Source organism: Oncorhynchus mykiss, chromosome 18 (genome assembly GCF_057628025.1).
Source record: "Oncorhynchus mykiss isolate SJ-2025 chromosome 18, ASM5762802v1, whole genome shotgun sequence".
Classification (NCBI taxonomy): Eukaryota; Metazoa; Chordata; class Actinopteri; order Salmoniformes; family Salmonidae; genus Oncorhynchus; species Oncorhynchus mykiss.
The window spans coordinates 73,927,474-73,943,621 of record NC_143039.1 but is presented as its reverse complement, the minus strand read 5'-3'; the positions used below and the strand labels follow the sequence as shown (position 1 = coordinate 73,943,621).

Below are 16,148 nucleotides of genomic sequence, written 5' to 3'. Positions count from 1 at the left end.
GGTCACCACTGTAGTTAGGGGTAGGGTCACCACTGTAATTAGGGGTTCGGTGACCACTGTAGTTAGGGGTAGGGTCACCACTGTAATTAGGGGTACGGTGACCACTGTAGTTAGGGGTAGGGTCACCACTGTAGTTAGGGGTAGGGTGACCACTGTAGTTAGGGGTACGGTGACCACTGTAGTTAGGGGTAGGGTCACCACTGTAATTAGGGGTACGGTGACCACTGTAGTTAGGGGTAGGGTCACCACTGTAGTTAGGGGTAGGGTCACCACTGTAGTTAGGGGTAGGGTCACCACTGTAGTTAGGGGTAGGGTGACCACTGTAGTTAGGGGTACGGTGACCACTGTAGTTAGGGGTAGGGTCACCACTGTAGTTAGGGGTAGGGTCACCACTGTAGTTAGGGGTACGGTGACCACTGTAGTTAGGGGTAGGGTCACCACTGTAGTTAGGGGTAGGGTCACCACTGTAGTTAGGGGTAGGGTCACCACTGTAGTTAGGGGTAGGGTCACCACTGTAGTTAGGGGTAGGGTCACCACTGTAGTTAAGGGTAGGGTCACCACTGTAGTTAGGGGTAGGGTCACCACTGTAGTTAGGGGTACGGTGACCACTGTAGTTAGGGGTAGGGTCACCACTGTAGTTAGGGGTAGGGTCACCACTGTAGTTAGGGGTAGGGTCACCACTGTAGTTAGGGGTAGGGTCACCACTGTAATTAGGGGTAGGGTGACCACTGTAGTTAGGGGTAGGGTCACCACTGTAGTTAGGGGTAGGGTCACCACTGTAGTTAGGGGTAGGGTCACCACTGTAGTTAGGGGTAGGGTCACCACTGTAGTTAGGGGTAGGGTCACCACTGTAATTAGGGGTAGGGTCACCACTGTAATTAGGGGTACGGTGACCACTGTAGTTAGGGGTAGGGTCACCACTGTAGTTAGGGGTAGGGTCACCACTGTAGTTAGGGGTAGGGTCACCACTGTAGTTAGGGGTACGGTGACCACTGTAGTTAGGGGTAGGGTCACCACTGTAGTTAGGGGTACGGTGACCACTGTAGTTAGGGGTAGGGTCACCACTGTAGTTAGGGGTAGGGTCACCACTGTAATTAGGGGTAGGGTCACCACTGTAATTAGGGGTACGGTGACCACTGTAGTTAGGGGTAGGGTCACCACTGTAGTTAGGGGTAGGGTCACCACTGTAGTTAGGGGTAGGGTCACCACTGTAATTAGGGGTAGGGTCACCACTGTAATTAGGGGTACGGTGACCACTGTAGTTAGGGGTAGGGTCACCACTGTAATTAGGGGTAGGGTCACCACTGTAGTTAGGGGTAGGGTCACCACTGTAGTTAGGGGTAGGGTCACCACTGTAGTTAGGGGTAGGGTCACCACTGTAATTAGGGGTAGGGTCACCACTGTAGTTAGGGGTAGGGTCACCACTGTAATTAGGGGTAGGGTCACCACTGTAGTTAGGGGTAGGGTCACCACTGTAGTTAGGGGTAGGGTCACCACTGTAGTTAGGGGTAGGGTCACCACTGTAGTTAGGGGTACGGTGACCACTGTAGTTAGGGGTAGGGTCACCACTGTAGTTAGGGGTAGGGTCACCACTGTAGTTAGGGGTAGGGTCACCACTGTAGTTAGGGGTAGGGTCACCACTGTAGTTAGGGGTACGGTGACCACTGTAGTTAGGGGTAGGGTCACCACTGTAATTAGGGGTAGGGTCACCACTGTAATTAGGGGTACGGTGACCACTGTAGTTATTCCAGGGCCTGCAGTTCTTGGTGTTCAATGGCAGAAAACCTGGTAGTCCACGATTGATATAATCAATGTCCGATCCAGAGTTGAATCCCTGCAGACAGACACTGTAGACAGTCAAGTTGTCCATGTAGAGGGAGGTCCCCTCTCACTGTGATTGTGTTTCAAATGGCACCCTATTCCCTACGTTGTGCACTACTTTAGACCAGGGTCCTATTCCTCACAGTGATCATCACTAGTTAACCCCGCCTAGTTCTAAAATGTCTCTTCTTAAAATCAGATTTTAAACCTAACCACACTGCTAACCTTATTCCTAACCCCAAATTAAAAAAATGAATGAAAACAACAATTTGCATTTTTTTTATTTATTTAACTTTTGACTGTGGGAACTAGTGAAAAACCCTACATAGTACACTACTTTTGACCAGAGTTGTGTTTTGGAGGTCCCTGTAGTGCTGACAGCTGCTCCTCAATGTTCCTCAGCTCCTGCTCCAAGGCTGAGATCTAAACAGATACATTGTGGGGGAGGGAATGAAGGCAGATAATTTAACAGAAATACAAAGCAAAGTCTCTTTCAAGAACATCTTCATCAATGGTTTTACGTCCCAAATGGCACCCTATTTCCTATATAGTGCACTACTTTTGACCAGAACCTTATGAGGTAATAGGATGCCATTTTGGATGTAAATAGTAGACATGCTGGTATGTCGGCCATTTTGCTCCAGCTTACATCAACAACATTCGATCACAGGATGAAAGCAAGTTTGCTCACGTGACAAATACAAAGGTTGTTATTGTGAGATCGTGCACGTTGTTTTTTTTTCTATGGTATGCAAATACTGGACTATCTAATGTCCCAATACTACGCATACTAAAAATGTATTGCTCAGCTACTGAACTCGTGATTTCCATGCCTGAATTAAAATGGTAAATCTATTTAATATTGAGAGGTCCGTCACCTCATTATTTCTATTTCTACTTTGCACATTCTTCCACTGCAAATCTACCATTCCAGTGTTTTAATTGCTATATTGTATTTACTTCGCCAAAATTGCCTTTTTTTTTTGCCTTTACCTCCCTTATCTCACCTCATTTGCTCACATTGTATATAGACTTATTTTTCTACTGTATTATTGACTGTATGTTTGTTTTACTCCATGTGTAACTCTGTGTTGTTGTATGTGTCAAACTGCTTTGCTTTCTCTTGGCAAGGTCGCAATTTGTAAATGAGAACTTGTTCTCAACTTTGCTACCTGGTTAAATAAAGGTGAAATAACTAAAAAATAAACTAGAGTCAAGTAGTACTTTATCGTCACAAACATCAGCAATGATTACAAAAGACAAGGATCAATAACACGAGCAAACTATGAGAGTTAAAAGTCCCATCGTCCAGGGAGATCTCCCAACATGCCATATAGCTCATTCTGTTGTGTTGGTCAAAGGGGACTGTGGCAAGTGAGTGTGTGAGGCATTCTGTCATCGGCCCGTTTTATCTCACAAAACACACACCCTTGCCACATTTCATGCACCCACTTCCCAGTTTTTATATCTTACTTTGTTCTCTGTCTCTATCCTCACTCGCTCTGGAACCTTCTGTAAGTAGTTTGGCACGCGGGTTCGAGAGAGGGACTGTTCCAGTCTAGAGAGGAGCTTCTCTCTGCGTTGGGAGAGCTGGAGACTAAGTTTGCTCACATTCACACCACCCTGGAAGAAGGCAAACAACTCAGTACCATATTACAATCCACCATTTCTAGAAATCTGTGAGATTACACTGAAGCCCGGATGATTACCTGAACATTGAGGTGTAACTGACAGGAGTGGTCGACCACACCCACAGCACTGCCTTTAGGGGGAGGGGGAGCCGACGGGAAGGACAGGGAGCCGGCCCCCTGAGGACAGTGGAGGTGGAGCTTGGTGATTCGGCCCAGGGTCCGTACAGCAGGGCCAAAGTGGACCAGGATCTGGGCTTGGCTGGGCGAACACACGGCCCACACTGGAACACAGAGGAAATGCGATTTATTAGTATACATGATTAATGAGTATATATGATTAATAATAATCATTACTATCATATTATTCATATACATTTTAAAAGAGAATCATGCCATGAAATAGCCTGACAGAAAGATGGTCCATATCGTAAACATATTTTAGATCAGGTTTTTTGTCCAGCCTACGCTAGAACAGATAGGAAACATAGTCCTTATATGTAGAAGGCTTTGTCATGTTTACGACTGTATTATGACACTGTTATGACGTACAGTTGGAATGAAATGGCCCTGCCAGGGTGAATACACTGGAACTAACACATACAGTCTACTGTAATGCTCAGACGGAGACAGAGAGAGAACACAGTTTACATGATGATTATAACGTTCACAAGGCAGAATGAGTTTTTCAGAGGGATGCTACATATCATAGATCAGATTTAGATCAGGATCTCTCCAGTTTACAACTCGGCTTATATAACCACGTAGAACATGCAATGGTCACATTGAAGCATCGTTATAGTTCATCTGTCACATCTCTGTGTGGTCGACTACTAAATCTGTGAGACAACAACTTATCCAATGCCAGGCCAATAGACATAACATTTCTCTATCCAGTTGAGTTAAGTTGTGACAGTGACGTACTGTCAGGCTTCTCCTTGGTCATGCCACACTGGGCCCTGAGGGACCTGGCTACTCTCACCACTTCCTGGACCAGAGTGAAGTCTGCTTCCTCCTGGGGGAAGTGCCAGTGTGCCTGGCAGGAAGTTGAGCAGAAATAACAAGAAGGAGCGAGATAGATGGGAGAGAGAGATAGAGGTAAAAAACAAAACCAAGGAAGAAGAGAAACCCAAACCACAGATGTGACCATTAGTTTCTCAGCACCAATGACATTACCATAGTACACTCTTAGAAAAAATGTTTCTCCGGCTGTTCCCATAAGAGAACCTTTTTTTGGTCCAGGTAGAACCCTTTTACACAGAGGGTTCTACATGGAATCCAAAAGGGTTATACCTGTAAACAAAATTGGGTTCTTCAAAAGGTTCTCCTATGGGGACAGCCGAAGAACCATCTTAGGTTCTAAATAGCACATTTTGTTTCTAAGTGTCCAAGCCTCATAAGTTGAATGATCCTCACAGCTCTATAGCCAATAGGAATTCATTAAGTCTATAGCTTTCTAGTCAGTAGTTTTATAGCTATACAAGTGCTATAAACCCCACACCAGTATGGACATAAATGGGTATAAAGTAAGTGTGTGTGTGTGTGTGTGTGTATTAGTATCTACATAAACTCAGCAAAAAAAGAAACGTCCCTTTTTCAGGACCCTGTCTTTCTAAGATAATTTGTAAAAATCAGAATAACTTCACAGATCTTCATTGTAAAGGGTTTAAACACTGTTTCCCATGCTGGTTCAATGACAAATAAACAATTAATGAACAGGCACCTGTGGAACGGTCGTTAAGACACTAACAGCTTACATACGGTAGGTAATTAAGATCATAGTTATGACAACTTAGGACACTAAAGAGGCCTTTCTACTGACTCTGAAAAACACCAAAAGAAAGATGCCCAGGGTCCCCGCTCATCTGCGTTAACGTGCCTTAGGCATGCTGCAAGGAGGCATGAGGACTGCAGATGTGGCCAGGGCAATAAATTGCAATGTCCGTACTGTGAGACGCCTAAGACAGCGCTACAGGGAGAGAGGACGGACAGCTGATCGTCCTCGCAGTGGCAGACCACGTGTAATAACACCTGCACAGGATCGGTACATCCGAACATAACACCTGCTGGACAGGTACAGGATGGAAACAACAACTGCCCGCGTTACACCAGGAACGCACAATCCCTCCATCAGTGCTCAGACTGTCTGCAATAGGCTGCGAGAGGCTGGACTGAGGGCTTGTAGGACTGTTGTTAGGCAGGTCCTCACCAGACATCACCGGCAACAACGTCGCCTATGGGCACAACCCCACCGTCGCTGGACCAGACAGGACTGGCAAAAAGTGCTCTTCACTGACGGGTCGCGGTTTTGTCTCACCAGGGGTGATGTTCGGATTCGGGTTTATCGTCGAAGGAATGAGCGCTACACTGAGGCCTGTACTCTGGATTTGGAGGTGGAGGGTCCGTCATGGTCTGGGACGGTGTGTCACAGCATCATCGGACTGAGCTTGTTGTCATTGCAGGCAATCTCAACGCTGTGCGTTACAGGGAAGACATCTTCCTCCCTCATGTGGTTCCCTTCCTGCAGGCTCATCCTGACATGACCCACCAGCATGACAATGACACCAGCCATGCTGCCCGTTCTGTGCGTGATTTCCTGCAAGACAGGAATGTCAGGGTTCTGCCATGGCCAACGAAGAGTCCGGATCTCAATCCCATTGATCACGTCTGGGACCTATTGGATTGGAGGGTGAGGGCTAGGGCCATTCCCACAGAAATGTCCGGGAACTTGCAGGTGCCTTGGTGGAAGACTGGGGTAACATCTCACAACAAAAACTGTCAAATCTGGTGCAGTCTATGAGGAGGAGATGCACTGCAGTACTTAATGCAGCTGGTGGCCACACCAGATACTGACTGTTACTTTTGATTTTGACCCTCCCCCTTTGTTCAGGGACCTATAATTCCATTTCTGTTAGTCACATGTCTGTGGAACTTGTTCAGTTTATGTCTCAGTTGGTGAATCTTATGTTCATACAAATATTTACACATGTTAAGTTTGCTGAAAATAAAACCCAGTTGACAGTGAGGACGTTTGCTTTTTTGCTGAGTTTACATTTCAGTTGTGCAACTGACTAGGACCCCTCTTTCCCCCCTACTACTCTCTTACCAGTTGTGAAGACTGTGGGTATGGCTGTAGACACAAGCTAGCCCCGGCGCTATCACCACCCTCTCCCCTGAGAAGGTAGAGCCTCTGCCACAGCTCCTCAGTGAGGAAGGGCATGAAGGGAGAGAGGAGGGCCAGAGAGACAGACACACAGTGGTAGAGAACAGCCCTGACCACCTGCTTCTCTCTCCCAGTGTGCACTGTGTTGATCAGACCCAACGCCCCGGCGCCAGAGTCCTGGCTCAGCACTGGCTTGATGCACTCCTACACCACACACAGAGAGAGAGAGAGAGAGAGGAAGTTAGATAGAAAGAGTTGTAGAGATCAGGAGAAGACACAGTTAGAGAGAAGACAGAGTTTCTCCTCAGTCCTTGATGTCCGTTACTAAACTACAGTCCATGACAGATTCTCCTCACCAGGTAGATGTCACAGAGGCTGTGCAGCCAGAAGGAGTGCAGCGCAGCGGTAACAGAGTGGAGTTCATATCTCTCAAAGCCCTGCTCACACTGGAGCACAGTGCTATAGAGCCGAGAACAAACCCACTGGTCCATACTGTTCAGAGGAGAGGTCTGGACAGAAAGAGAGATAGAGGAAGGTAGAGAAAGAGATGGAAGGAGAGAGGGGGAAGGAGAGAGAGGGAGGGAGAGAGAGGGAAGGAGAGAGAGGGAAGGAGAGAGAGGGAGGGAGAGAGAGGGAGGGAGAGAGAGGGAGAGAGACAGAGGGAGGGAGAGAGAGTCATATTTACAATATATATTTCCAGCTATTACCAGGTTTCCATCCCACCTTTTTATGCCAGTAAAAATGTCTGATATAAAATGTCACATCAGGCCTGATGTCAGTAAACTTTCCAAATGTCAACAAAACAAAATACGCTGAACACCGTGGGATCTTTTTTGCATCTATAAAATGAAGGAAATGGCGGTGGAAATGTCTTTATGTGCAAATATTGATATCATAACCATCACATCACAGTAAACTTGTAGTCACACAACGATATGTTGTGTTGTCCTCCCACTACGACTCGGGAAACCATGCAGTTGACTAGGCTACAGATGAGATAAATTACGATGAGTCGATGCTCGCCTGCCTTTTGACAATAGAAGTCATCTTTCTCTTTTGTCCATAATAATGTCTTCGTGTAGGTAGCCTGTATCTGTGAGCTGTTGGCTAGAGAACACGTACCGAGACCAGAGTGGGCCATTTGTTTTGGAACAAAATTATCAGAAGGGTTATAAATGAGATGGAAAGCTATTTAACTTGTATATTTTTTATTTCGTTACATGGGAATGTAAGGTATTTGTATGTGCTCTACGTCATCACAGCCTGTTATCTGCAACCAGTTCATTTAATGGGGCGGCAGGGTAGCCTAGTGGTTAGAGTGGAGGGGCGGCAGGGTAGCCTAGTGGTTAGAGTGGAGGGGCGGCAGGTAGCCTAGTGGTTAGAGTGTAGAGGCGGCAGGTAGCCTAGTGGTTAGAGTGTAGGGGCGGCAGGTAGCCTAGTGGTTAGAGTGGAGGGGCGGCAGGGTAGCCTAGTGGTTAGAGTGGAGGGGCGGCAGGGTAGCCTAGTGGTTAGAGTGGAGGGGCGGCAGGTAGCCTAGTGGTTAGAGTGGAGGGGCGGCAGGGTAGCCTAGTGGTTAGAGTGTAGGGGCGGCAGGGTAGCCTAGTGGTTAGAGTGGAGGGGCGGCAGGGTAGCCTAGTGGTTAGAGTGGAGGGGCGGCAGGGTAGCCTAGTGGTTAGAGTGTAGGGGCGGCAGGGTAGCCTAGTGGTTAGAGTATAGAGGTGGCAGGGTAGCCTAGTGGTTAGAGTGTAGGGGCGGCAGGGTAGCCTAGTGGTTAGAGTGTAGAGGTGGCAGGGTAGCCTAGTGGTTAGAGTGGAGGGGCGGCAGGGTAGCCTAGTGGTTAGAGTGGAGGGGCGGCAGGGTAGCCTAGTGGTTAGAGTGTAGGGGCGGCAGGGTAGCCTAGTGGTTAGAGTGGAGGGGCGGCAGGGTAGCCTAGTGGTTAGAGTGTAGGGGCGGCAGGGTAGCCTAGTGGTTAGAGTGGAGGGGCGGCAGGGTAGCCTAGTGGTTAGAGTGTAGGGGCGGCAGGGTAGCCTAGTGGTTAGAGTGTAGAGGTGGCAGGGTAGCCTAGTGGTTAGAGTGGTGGACTAGTAACCGGAAGGTTGCAATTTCAAATCCCCGACCTGATAAGGTACAAATCTGTCGTTCTGCCCCTGAACAGGCAGTTAACCCACTGTTCCTAGGCCGTCATTGTAAATAAGAATTTGTTCTTAACTGACTTGCCTAGTTAAATAAAGGTAAAATAAAATAAAAAAAATAAAAAATGGAAACATCACTGCTGGGAAGATATGCACTGTTTTTATGCGGATTTTAGAATATATATGCATGAAAATCCGTCGGCCAATGGCTGAAGTGCATACAAATGTCAGAATTAAAAGATATGACGTAATTGTTTAAAAGCACTACCCATGGACTGTTTAAACTACGGCATGCGACATGGTTCAATGTGCCAATCAAAAAAATCTGCACAATCTACAGTTTGGTTTTTTTTCTTCTCATTGCATCTGGAAGCTAAAAATAGGGATCATGTTAATGACCCGCCAAAAAAAGAAGAGCAACGGAGAGAAATGAACGAGCGGAACGAGGAATTTGTGTAAAGTGCACGTTGGCCGCCATCTTTATGCCCCTCAACCTCAGGATGGAAACCTAGTTTATAACAAACAGGAATTAAGGAATTTAAATGACTGGAAAAATCAGCGATTATTAAAGAGAGAATCTTAACTTCCACAGTCACATTTTCACTTTAGTCTCCCAGTGACATTAATGTGACAACAACAGCGATATAATATTGTCATGTCTGTTGGTGTTCCGCTACGGTATAAATCTAATCCATTACCTGTTCCACTGTTCCCAGTTCAGCCCCTCGGTCCTCCAGGACACCCAGCGTGAATCTCACTGTCTGCCACATCTTGTTACAGAAGTGTCTACAGCTCAGCACCTGGGACACGGACAGACTGATGTCCTCACCTGATGGACGGACAGAGAGAGAGAGAGAGACAGTGATATTGTTGCTATGGAAACAAACTATTGTTTTTTGTTGTTGTCAGAACTTTGGAAGACTACCTCGGCTATTCTCAAGAGAAAAACTACAAAGAGACCTGGAGTTTGACAAATAGACCTCTTTCATCAGATAAAACACCTGACGTGAGGGAGACTCAGGGAGTCACTCACCCTGGGCCTTGTAAGAGCAGAGTCACTCACCCCGGGCCTTGTAAGAGCAGAGTCACTCACCCCGGGCCTTGTAAGAGCAGAGTCACTCACCCTGGGCCTTGTAAGAGCAGAGTCACTCACCCTGGGCCTTGTAAGAGCAGAGTCACTCACCCCGGGCCTTGTAAGAGCAGAGTCACTCACCCTGGGCCTTGTAAGAGCAGAGTCACTCACCCTGGGCCTTGTAAGAGCAGAGTCACTCACCCTGGGCCTTGTAAGAGCAGAGTCACTCACCCTGGGCCTTGTAAGAGCAGAGTCACTCACCCCGGGCCTTGTAAGAGCAGAGTCACTCACCCTGGGCCTTGTAAGAGCAGAGTCACTCACCCTGGGCCTTGTAAGAGCAGAGTCACTCACCCTGGGCCTTGTAAGAGCAGAGTCACTCACCCTGGGCCTTGTAAGAGCAGAGTCACTCACCCTGGGCCTTGTAAGAGCAGAGTCACTCACCCTGGGCCTTGTAAGAGCAGAGTCACTCACCCTGGGCCTTGTAAGAGCAGAGTCACTCACCCTGGGCCTTGTAAGAGCAGAGTCACTCACCCTGGGCCTTGTAAGAGCAGAGTCACTCACCCTGGGCCTTGTAAGAGCAGAGTCACTCACCCTGGGCCTTGTAAGAGCAGAGTCATTCACCCTGGGCCTTGTAAGAGCAGAGTCATTCACCCTGGGCCTTGTAAGAGCAGAGTCATTCACCCTGGGCCTTGTAAGAGCAGAGTCACTCACCCTGGGCCTTGTAAGAGCAGTCACTCACCCTGGGCCTTGTAAGAGCAGTCACTCACCCTGGGCCTTGTAAGAGCAGTCACTCACCCTGGGCCTTGTAAGAGCAGAGTGCGAAGCGGAGCGCATCAGTACCACACTCTGGGATCCCCTTGGGGAAGTCTTTCCTCTGGACGCCATAGGGGACAGAGAGACAGGAGTCAGGGGGCTGTATCCCAACATGGCACCCTTAAGTCCCTATTCAGCACACTACTTTAGGGCTTTGGTCATGTGGAATAGGGTGCCATTCGGGACACAGTCAGGGAGAGAGCACAGAGGAAAGTAAATGAACATGCCCCACTCAGACGGAACAAATGACTGAGAGGAGGGAGTCGAGGGACGGCGGTGGGCCTACTGACTGACCTGCGCTTCCATGGCGACCATGCTCTCACGGGGGTCAAGGTTGCCCTCCTCCACTTTCTCTTGGAGCCTCTGAGGGGGGGGGGGGGAGAACAAATGTGTGGTTTAAATTGCAAAAAACACAAACACAAGGTTGTGGGGTGAGACAGGGATGCAGCTTGAGCCCCAACCTCTTCAACATATATATCAACGAATTGGCGAGGGCACTAGAACAGTCTGCAGCACCCGGCCTCACCCTACTAGAATCTGAAGTCAAATGTCTACTGTTTGCTGACGATCTGATGCTTCTGTCACCAACCAAGGAACCCCTACAGCAGCATCTAGATCTTCTGCACAAATTCCATCTAGACACCGTTGCCCTAGAGCACACAAAAAAACGACACATACCTCGGCCTAAACATCAGCGCCACAGGTAACTTCCACAAAGCTGTGAACGATCTGAGAGACAAGGCAAGAAAGGCCTTCTATGGCCTCAATATGAACATACAATTCGTCATACCAATTAGGATTTGGATAAAAATACTTGAATCAGTCATAGAGCCCATTGCCCTTTATGGCTGTGAGGTCTGGGGTCCGCTCACCAACCAAGAATTCACAAAATGTTACAAACACCAAAATTCTGCCAAAATATCCTCAGTGTACAACGTAAAACACCAAATAATGAGCAGAATTAGGTCGATACCCGCTAATTATAAAAACCAAGAACAGAGCCATTAAATTCTACAACCACCTAAAAGGAAGCGATTCCCAAACCTTCCACAACAAAGCCATCACCTACAGAGAGATGAACCTGGAGAAGAGTCCCCTAAGCAAGCTGGTCCTGGGGCTCTGTTCACAAACACAAACACACCCTACAGAGCCCCAGGACAGCAGCACAATTAGACCCAAGCAAATCATGAGAAAACAAAAAGATAATTACTTGACACATTGGAAAGAATCAACAAAAAAACAGAGCAAACTAGGATGCTATTTGGCCCTAAACAGAGAGTACACAGCGGCAGAATACCTGACCACTGTGACTGACCCAAAATTAAGGAAAGCTTTGACTATGTACTCAGTGAGCATTGCCTTGCTATTGAGATAGAGCCATGTCTGCCTACGGTGGCCTCAAGAGAAGACAGGCTATGTGCTCACTGCCCACAAAATGAGGTGGAAACTGAGCTGTACTTCCTAACCTCCTGCCCAATGTATGACCATATTAGAGAGACATATTTCCCTCAGATTACACAGATCCACAAAGAATTCAAAACAAATCCAATTTTGATAAACTCCCATATCTACTGGGTGATGTACCACAGTGTGCCATCACAGCAGCAATATTTGTGACCTGTTACCACAAGAAAAGGTCAACCAACTGAATAACAAACACCATTGTACACATTGTTTTTACAGCCCAGAACAAGATGATACATTCTGTGGCAGTAATGTCCTTCCACCACCATGATTTAGTGTTCTAATAGATGTCGTTACTCCTAACAAGTCCTCTGTCGTTACTCCAAACAAGTCCTGTGTCGTTACTCCAAACAAGTCCTCTGTCGTTACTCCAAACAAGTCCTCTGTCGTTACTCCAAACAAGTCCTGTGTCGTTACTCCAAACAAGTCCTCTGTCGTTACTCCAAACAAGTCCTGTGTCGTTACTCCTAACAAGTCCTGTGTCGTTACTCCTAACAAGTCCTGTGTCGTTACTCCTAACAAGTCCTGTGTCGTTACTCCTAACAAGTCCTGTGTCGTTACTCCTAACAAGTCCTGTGTCGTTCCTCCTAACAAGTCCCGTGTCGTTACTCCTAACAAGTCCCCTGTCGTTACTCCTAACAAGTCCTCTGTCGTTACTCCTAACAAGTCCTCTGTCGTTACTCCTAACAAGTCCTCTGTCGTTACTCCTAACAAGTCCTCTGTCGTTACTCCTAACAAGTCCTCTGTCGTTACTCCTAACAAGTCCTCTGTCGTTACGCCTAACAAGTCCCCTGTAGTTACTCCTAACAAGTCCTCTGTATCCCGGCCAGGCTGGACAGGTCTGACCGTGTGTGTACCTCCAGAGAGATGCCAGAGATAACATCTAAAGGGTCGATGACATTTCCCAGAGATTTACTCATCTTCCTGCCATGCTTATCCCTCACCAGAGAGTGGAGGAGCACCTGGGAGAGAGAGAGAGAAAGAGGGAGGGAGAGAGAAATAGAGAGATGGGGAGGGAGACAGAGAGAGTAAGAATAGGGGCTCTAATTTATACTTTATCAGACTGTTGTTGTTATCAAAAACTGTTAATATCAGACCCCGTTGTCGTTAATATCAGACCCCGTTGTCGTTAATATCAGACCCCGTTGTCGTTAATATCAGACCCCGTTGTCGTTAATGTCAGACCCCGTTGTCGTTAATGTCAGACCTCGTTGTCGTTAGTATCAGACCCTGTTGTCGTTAGTATCGGACCCTGTTGTCGTTAGTATCGGACCCCGTTGTCGTTAATGTCGGACCCCGTTGTCGTTAATGTCACACCCCGTTTTCGTTAGTGTCACACCCCGTTGTCGTTAGTGTCGGACCCCGTTGTCGTTAGTGTCGGACCCCGTTGTCGTTAGTGTCGGACCCCGTTGTCGTTAACGTCAGACCCCGTTGTCGTTAATGTCAGACCCCGTTATCGTTAACGTCAGACCCCGTTATCGTTAATGTCAGACCCCGTTGTTGTTAATGTCAGACCCCGTTGTCGTTAATGTCAGACCCCGTTGTCGTTAATGTCAGACCCCGTTGTCGTTAATGTCAGACCCCGTTGTCGTTAATGTCAGACCCCGTTGTCGTTAAAGTCAGACCCCGTTGTCGTTAGTATCAGACCCCGTTGTCGTTAGTATCAGACCCCGTTGTCGTTAAAGTCAGACCACGTTGTCGTTAGTGTCGGACCCCGTTGTCGTTAACGTCAGACCCCGTTGTCGTTAATGTCAGACCTCGTTATCGTTAACGTCAGACCCCGTTGTCGTTAATGTCAGACCCCGTTGTTGTTAACGTCAGACCCCGTTGTCGTTAATGTCAGACCCCGTTGTCGTTAATGTCAGACCCCGTTGTCGTTAATGTCAGACCCCGTTGTCGTTAAAGTCAGACCCCGTTGTCGTTAGTATCAGACCCCGTTGTCGTTAGTATCAGACCCCGTTGTCGTTAAAGTCAGACCACGTTGTCGTTAGTGTCAGACCCCGTTGTTGTTAGTATCAGACCACATTGTCGTTAGTATCGCTACCTGTTTGAAGGGCAGCTGCCCAGTCAGTTCTGTGCCAAGCATCACCATCCTGGCCACCCAGAAGAAGATAAGGTCACTTCCTGTTTCCAGGATAGTGTTGGGGTAGAATTGCCTCAGGTCACTTGTCTGTGGGGGCATATTTGTAGGGGACACAACATGTCAAGTAAGCATGAGGAAGTGTGGGCACTATATGGGACATATTTTAGTGGTTGATGTCATGAGTCCTAGGCAATTCATTGGATGCCTGAAAAGGCACCCTATTCCCTATATAGTGCACTACTTTAGACCAGAACCCTATTCCTTACATAGTGCACTACTTTAGACCAGAGCCCTATTCCCTACATAGTGCACTACTTTAGACCAGAGCCCTATTCCCTATATAGTGCACTACTTTAGACCAGAGCCCTATTCCCTATATAGTGCACTACTTTAGACCAGAGCCCTATTCCCTATATAGTGCACTATTTTAGACCAGAGCCCTATTCCCTATATAGTGCACTACTTTAGACCAGAACCCTATTCCTTACATAGTGCACTACTTTAGACCAGAGCCCTATTCCCTACATAGTGCACTACTTTAGACCAGAGCCCTATTCCCTATATAGTGCACTACTTTAGACCAGAGCCCTATTCCCTACATAGTGCACTACTTTAGACCAGAGCCCTATTCCCTACATAGTGCACTACTTTAGACCAGAGCCCTATTCCCTACATAGTGCACTACTTTAGACCAGAACCCTATTCCTTACATAGTGCACTACTTTAGACCAGAGCCCTATTCCCTACATAGTGCACTACTTTAGACCAGAGCCCTATTCCCTATATAGTGCACTACTTTAGACCAGAGCCCTATTCCCTATATAGTGCTCTACTTTAGACCAGAGCCCTATTCCCTATATAGTGCACTACTTTAGACCAGAGCCCTATTCCCTACATAGTGCACTACTTTAGACCAGAGCCCTATTCCCTACATAGTGCACTACTTTAGACCAGAGCCCTATGGGGAAAAGGTGCCATTTGGGACACAGATTTTTCTTTCTTTGTGAAAAGTGAAACATATGGGGAGGAAATGCAAGTCAAGTACCTGCTGTGGCCAGCCCAACATGGCAAATGGGAAGAGCCCTGAGGAGAACCAGGTGTCCAATACATCAGGGTCTGACAGAGAGAGAGAGAGAGAGAGAGAGAGAGAGAGAGAGAGAGAGAGAGAGAGAGAGAGAGAGAGAGAGAGAGAGAGAGAGAGAGAGAGAGAGAGAGAGAGAGAGAGAGAGAGAGAGAGAGAGAGAGAGAGAGAGAGAGAGAGAGAGAGAGAGAGAGAGAGAGAGAGAGAGAGAGAGAGAGAGAGAGAGAGAGAGAGAGAGAGAGAGAGAGAGAGAGAGAGAGAGAGAGAGAGAGAGAGAGAGAGAGAGAGAGAGAGAGAGAGAGAGAGAGAGAGAGAGAGAGAGAGAGAGAGAGAGAGAGAGAGAGAGAGAGAGAGAGAGAGAGAGAGAGAGAGAGAGAGAGAGAGAGAGAGAGAGAGAGAGAGAGAGAGAGAGAGAGAGAGAGAGAGAGAGAGAGAGAGAGAGAGAGAGAGAGAGAGAGAGAGAGAGAGAGAGAGAAGAGAGAGATAGAGAGAGAGGGTGTAAACGAGCCAATCGAAAACAAACAAACAACACGACATGGCTTGTGATAGTGTGGCACCACAGGAACTCTGAGTCATTGTTGTGCTACAAACAATTCAATGGGTTCATGTGACGGCAGTAAAGCAGATCTCCTGACAGACAGACTTATTAAGGTGAGTCACCCCGAGTCAGTGTAATGGTGTCTGCAGTCCCCCTGAGTCAGTGTAATGGTGTCAGCAGTCACCCTGAGTCAGTGTAATGGTGTCCGCAGTCCCCCTGAGTCAGTGTAATGGTGTCAGCAGTCACCCTGAGTCAGTGTAATGGTGTCAGCAGTCCCAGAGTCAGTGTAATGGTGTCAGCAGTCACCCTGAGTCAGTGTAATGGTGTCAGCAGTCCCAGAGTCAGTGTAATGG

General features: G+C 47.6%; 1 protein-coding gene across 1 annotated transcript in view; it reads right to left on the bottom strand.

The window, feature by feature from the left end:
- Positions 1-2,089: 2,089 nt before the first annotated feature.
- The window catches only part of vars2 (valyl-tRNA synthetase 2, mitochondrial), a 27,309-nt gene continuing 13,250 nt past the window's right edge, over positions 2,090-16,148 (bottom strand). The window contains exons 19-30 of the mRNA XM_090209402.1: positions 15,222-15,292; positions 14,138-14,263; positions 12,951-13,055; positions 10,924-10,992; positions 10,612-10,690; positions 9,443-9,573; positions 6,969-7,121; positions 6,556-6,816; positions 4,374-4,485; positions 3,531-3,733; positions 3,295-3,444; positions 2,090-2,244 (exon numbers count right to left, since the gene is read on the bottom strand). Of these exons, the coding sequence (XP_090065528.1) occupies positions 2,155-2,244; positions 3,295-3,444; positions 3,531-3,733; positions 4,374-4,485; positions 6,556-6,816; positions 6,969-7,121; positions 9,443-9,573; positions 10,612-10,690; positions 10,924-10,992; positions 12,951-13,055; positions 14,138-14,263; positions 15,222-15,292 (1,550 nt within the window). The 3' untranslated portion in view covers positions 2,090-2,154. The remainder of the gene's footprint in view (positions 2,245-3,294; positions 3,445-3,530; positions 3,734-4,373; positions 4,486-6,555; positions 6,817-6,968; positions 7,122-9,442; positions 9,574-10,611; positions 10,691-10,923; positions 10,993-12,950; positions 13,056-14,137; positions 14,264-15,221; positions 15,293-16,148) is intronic.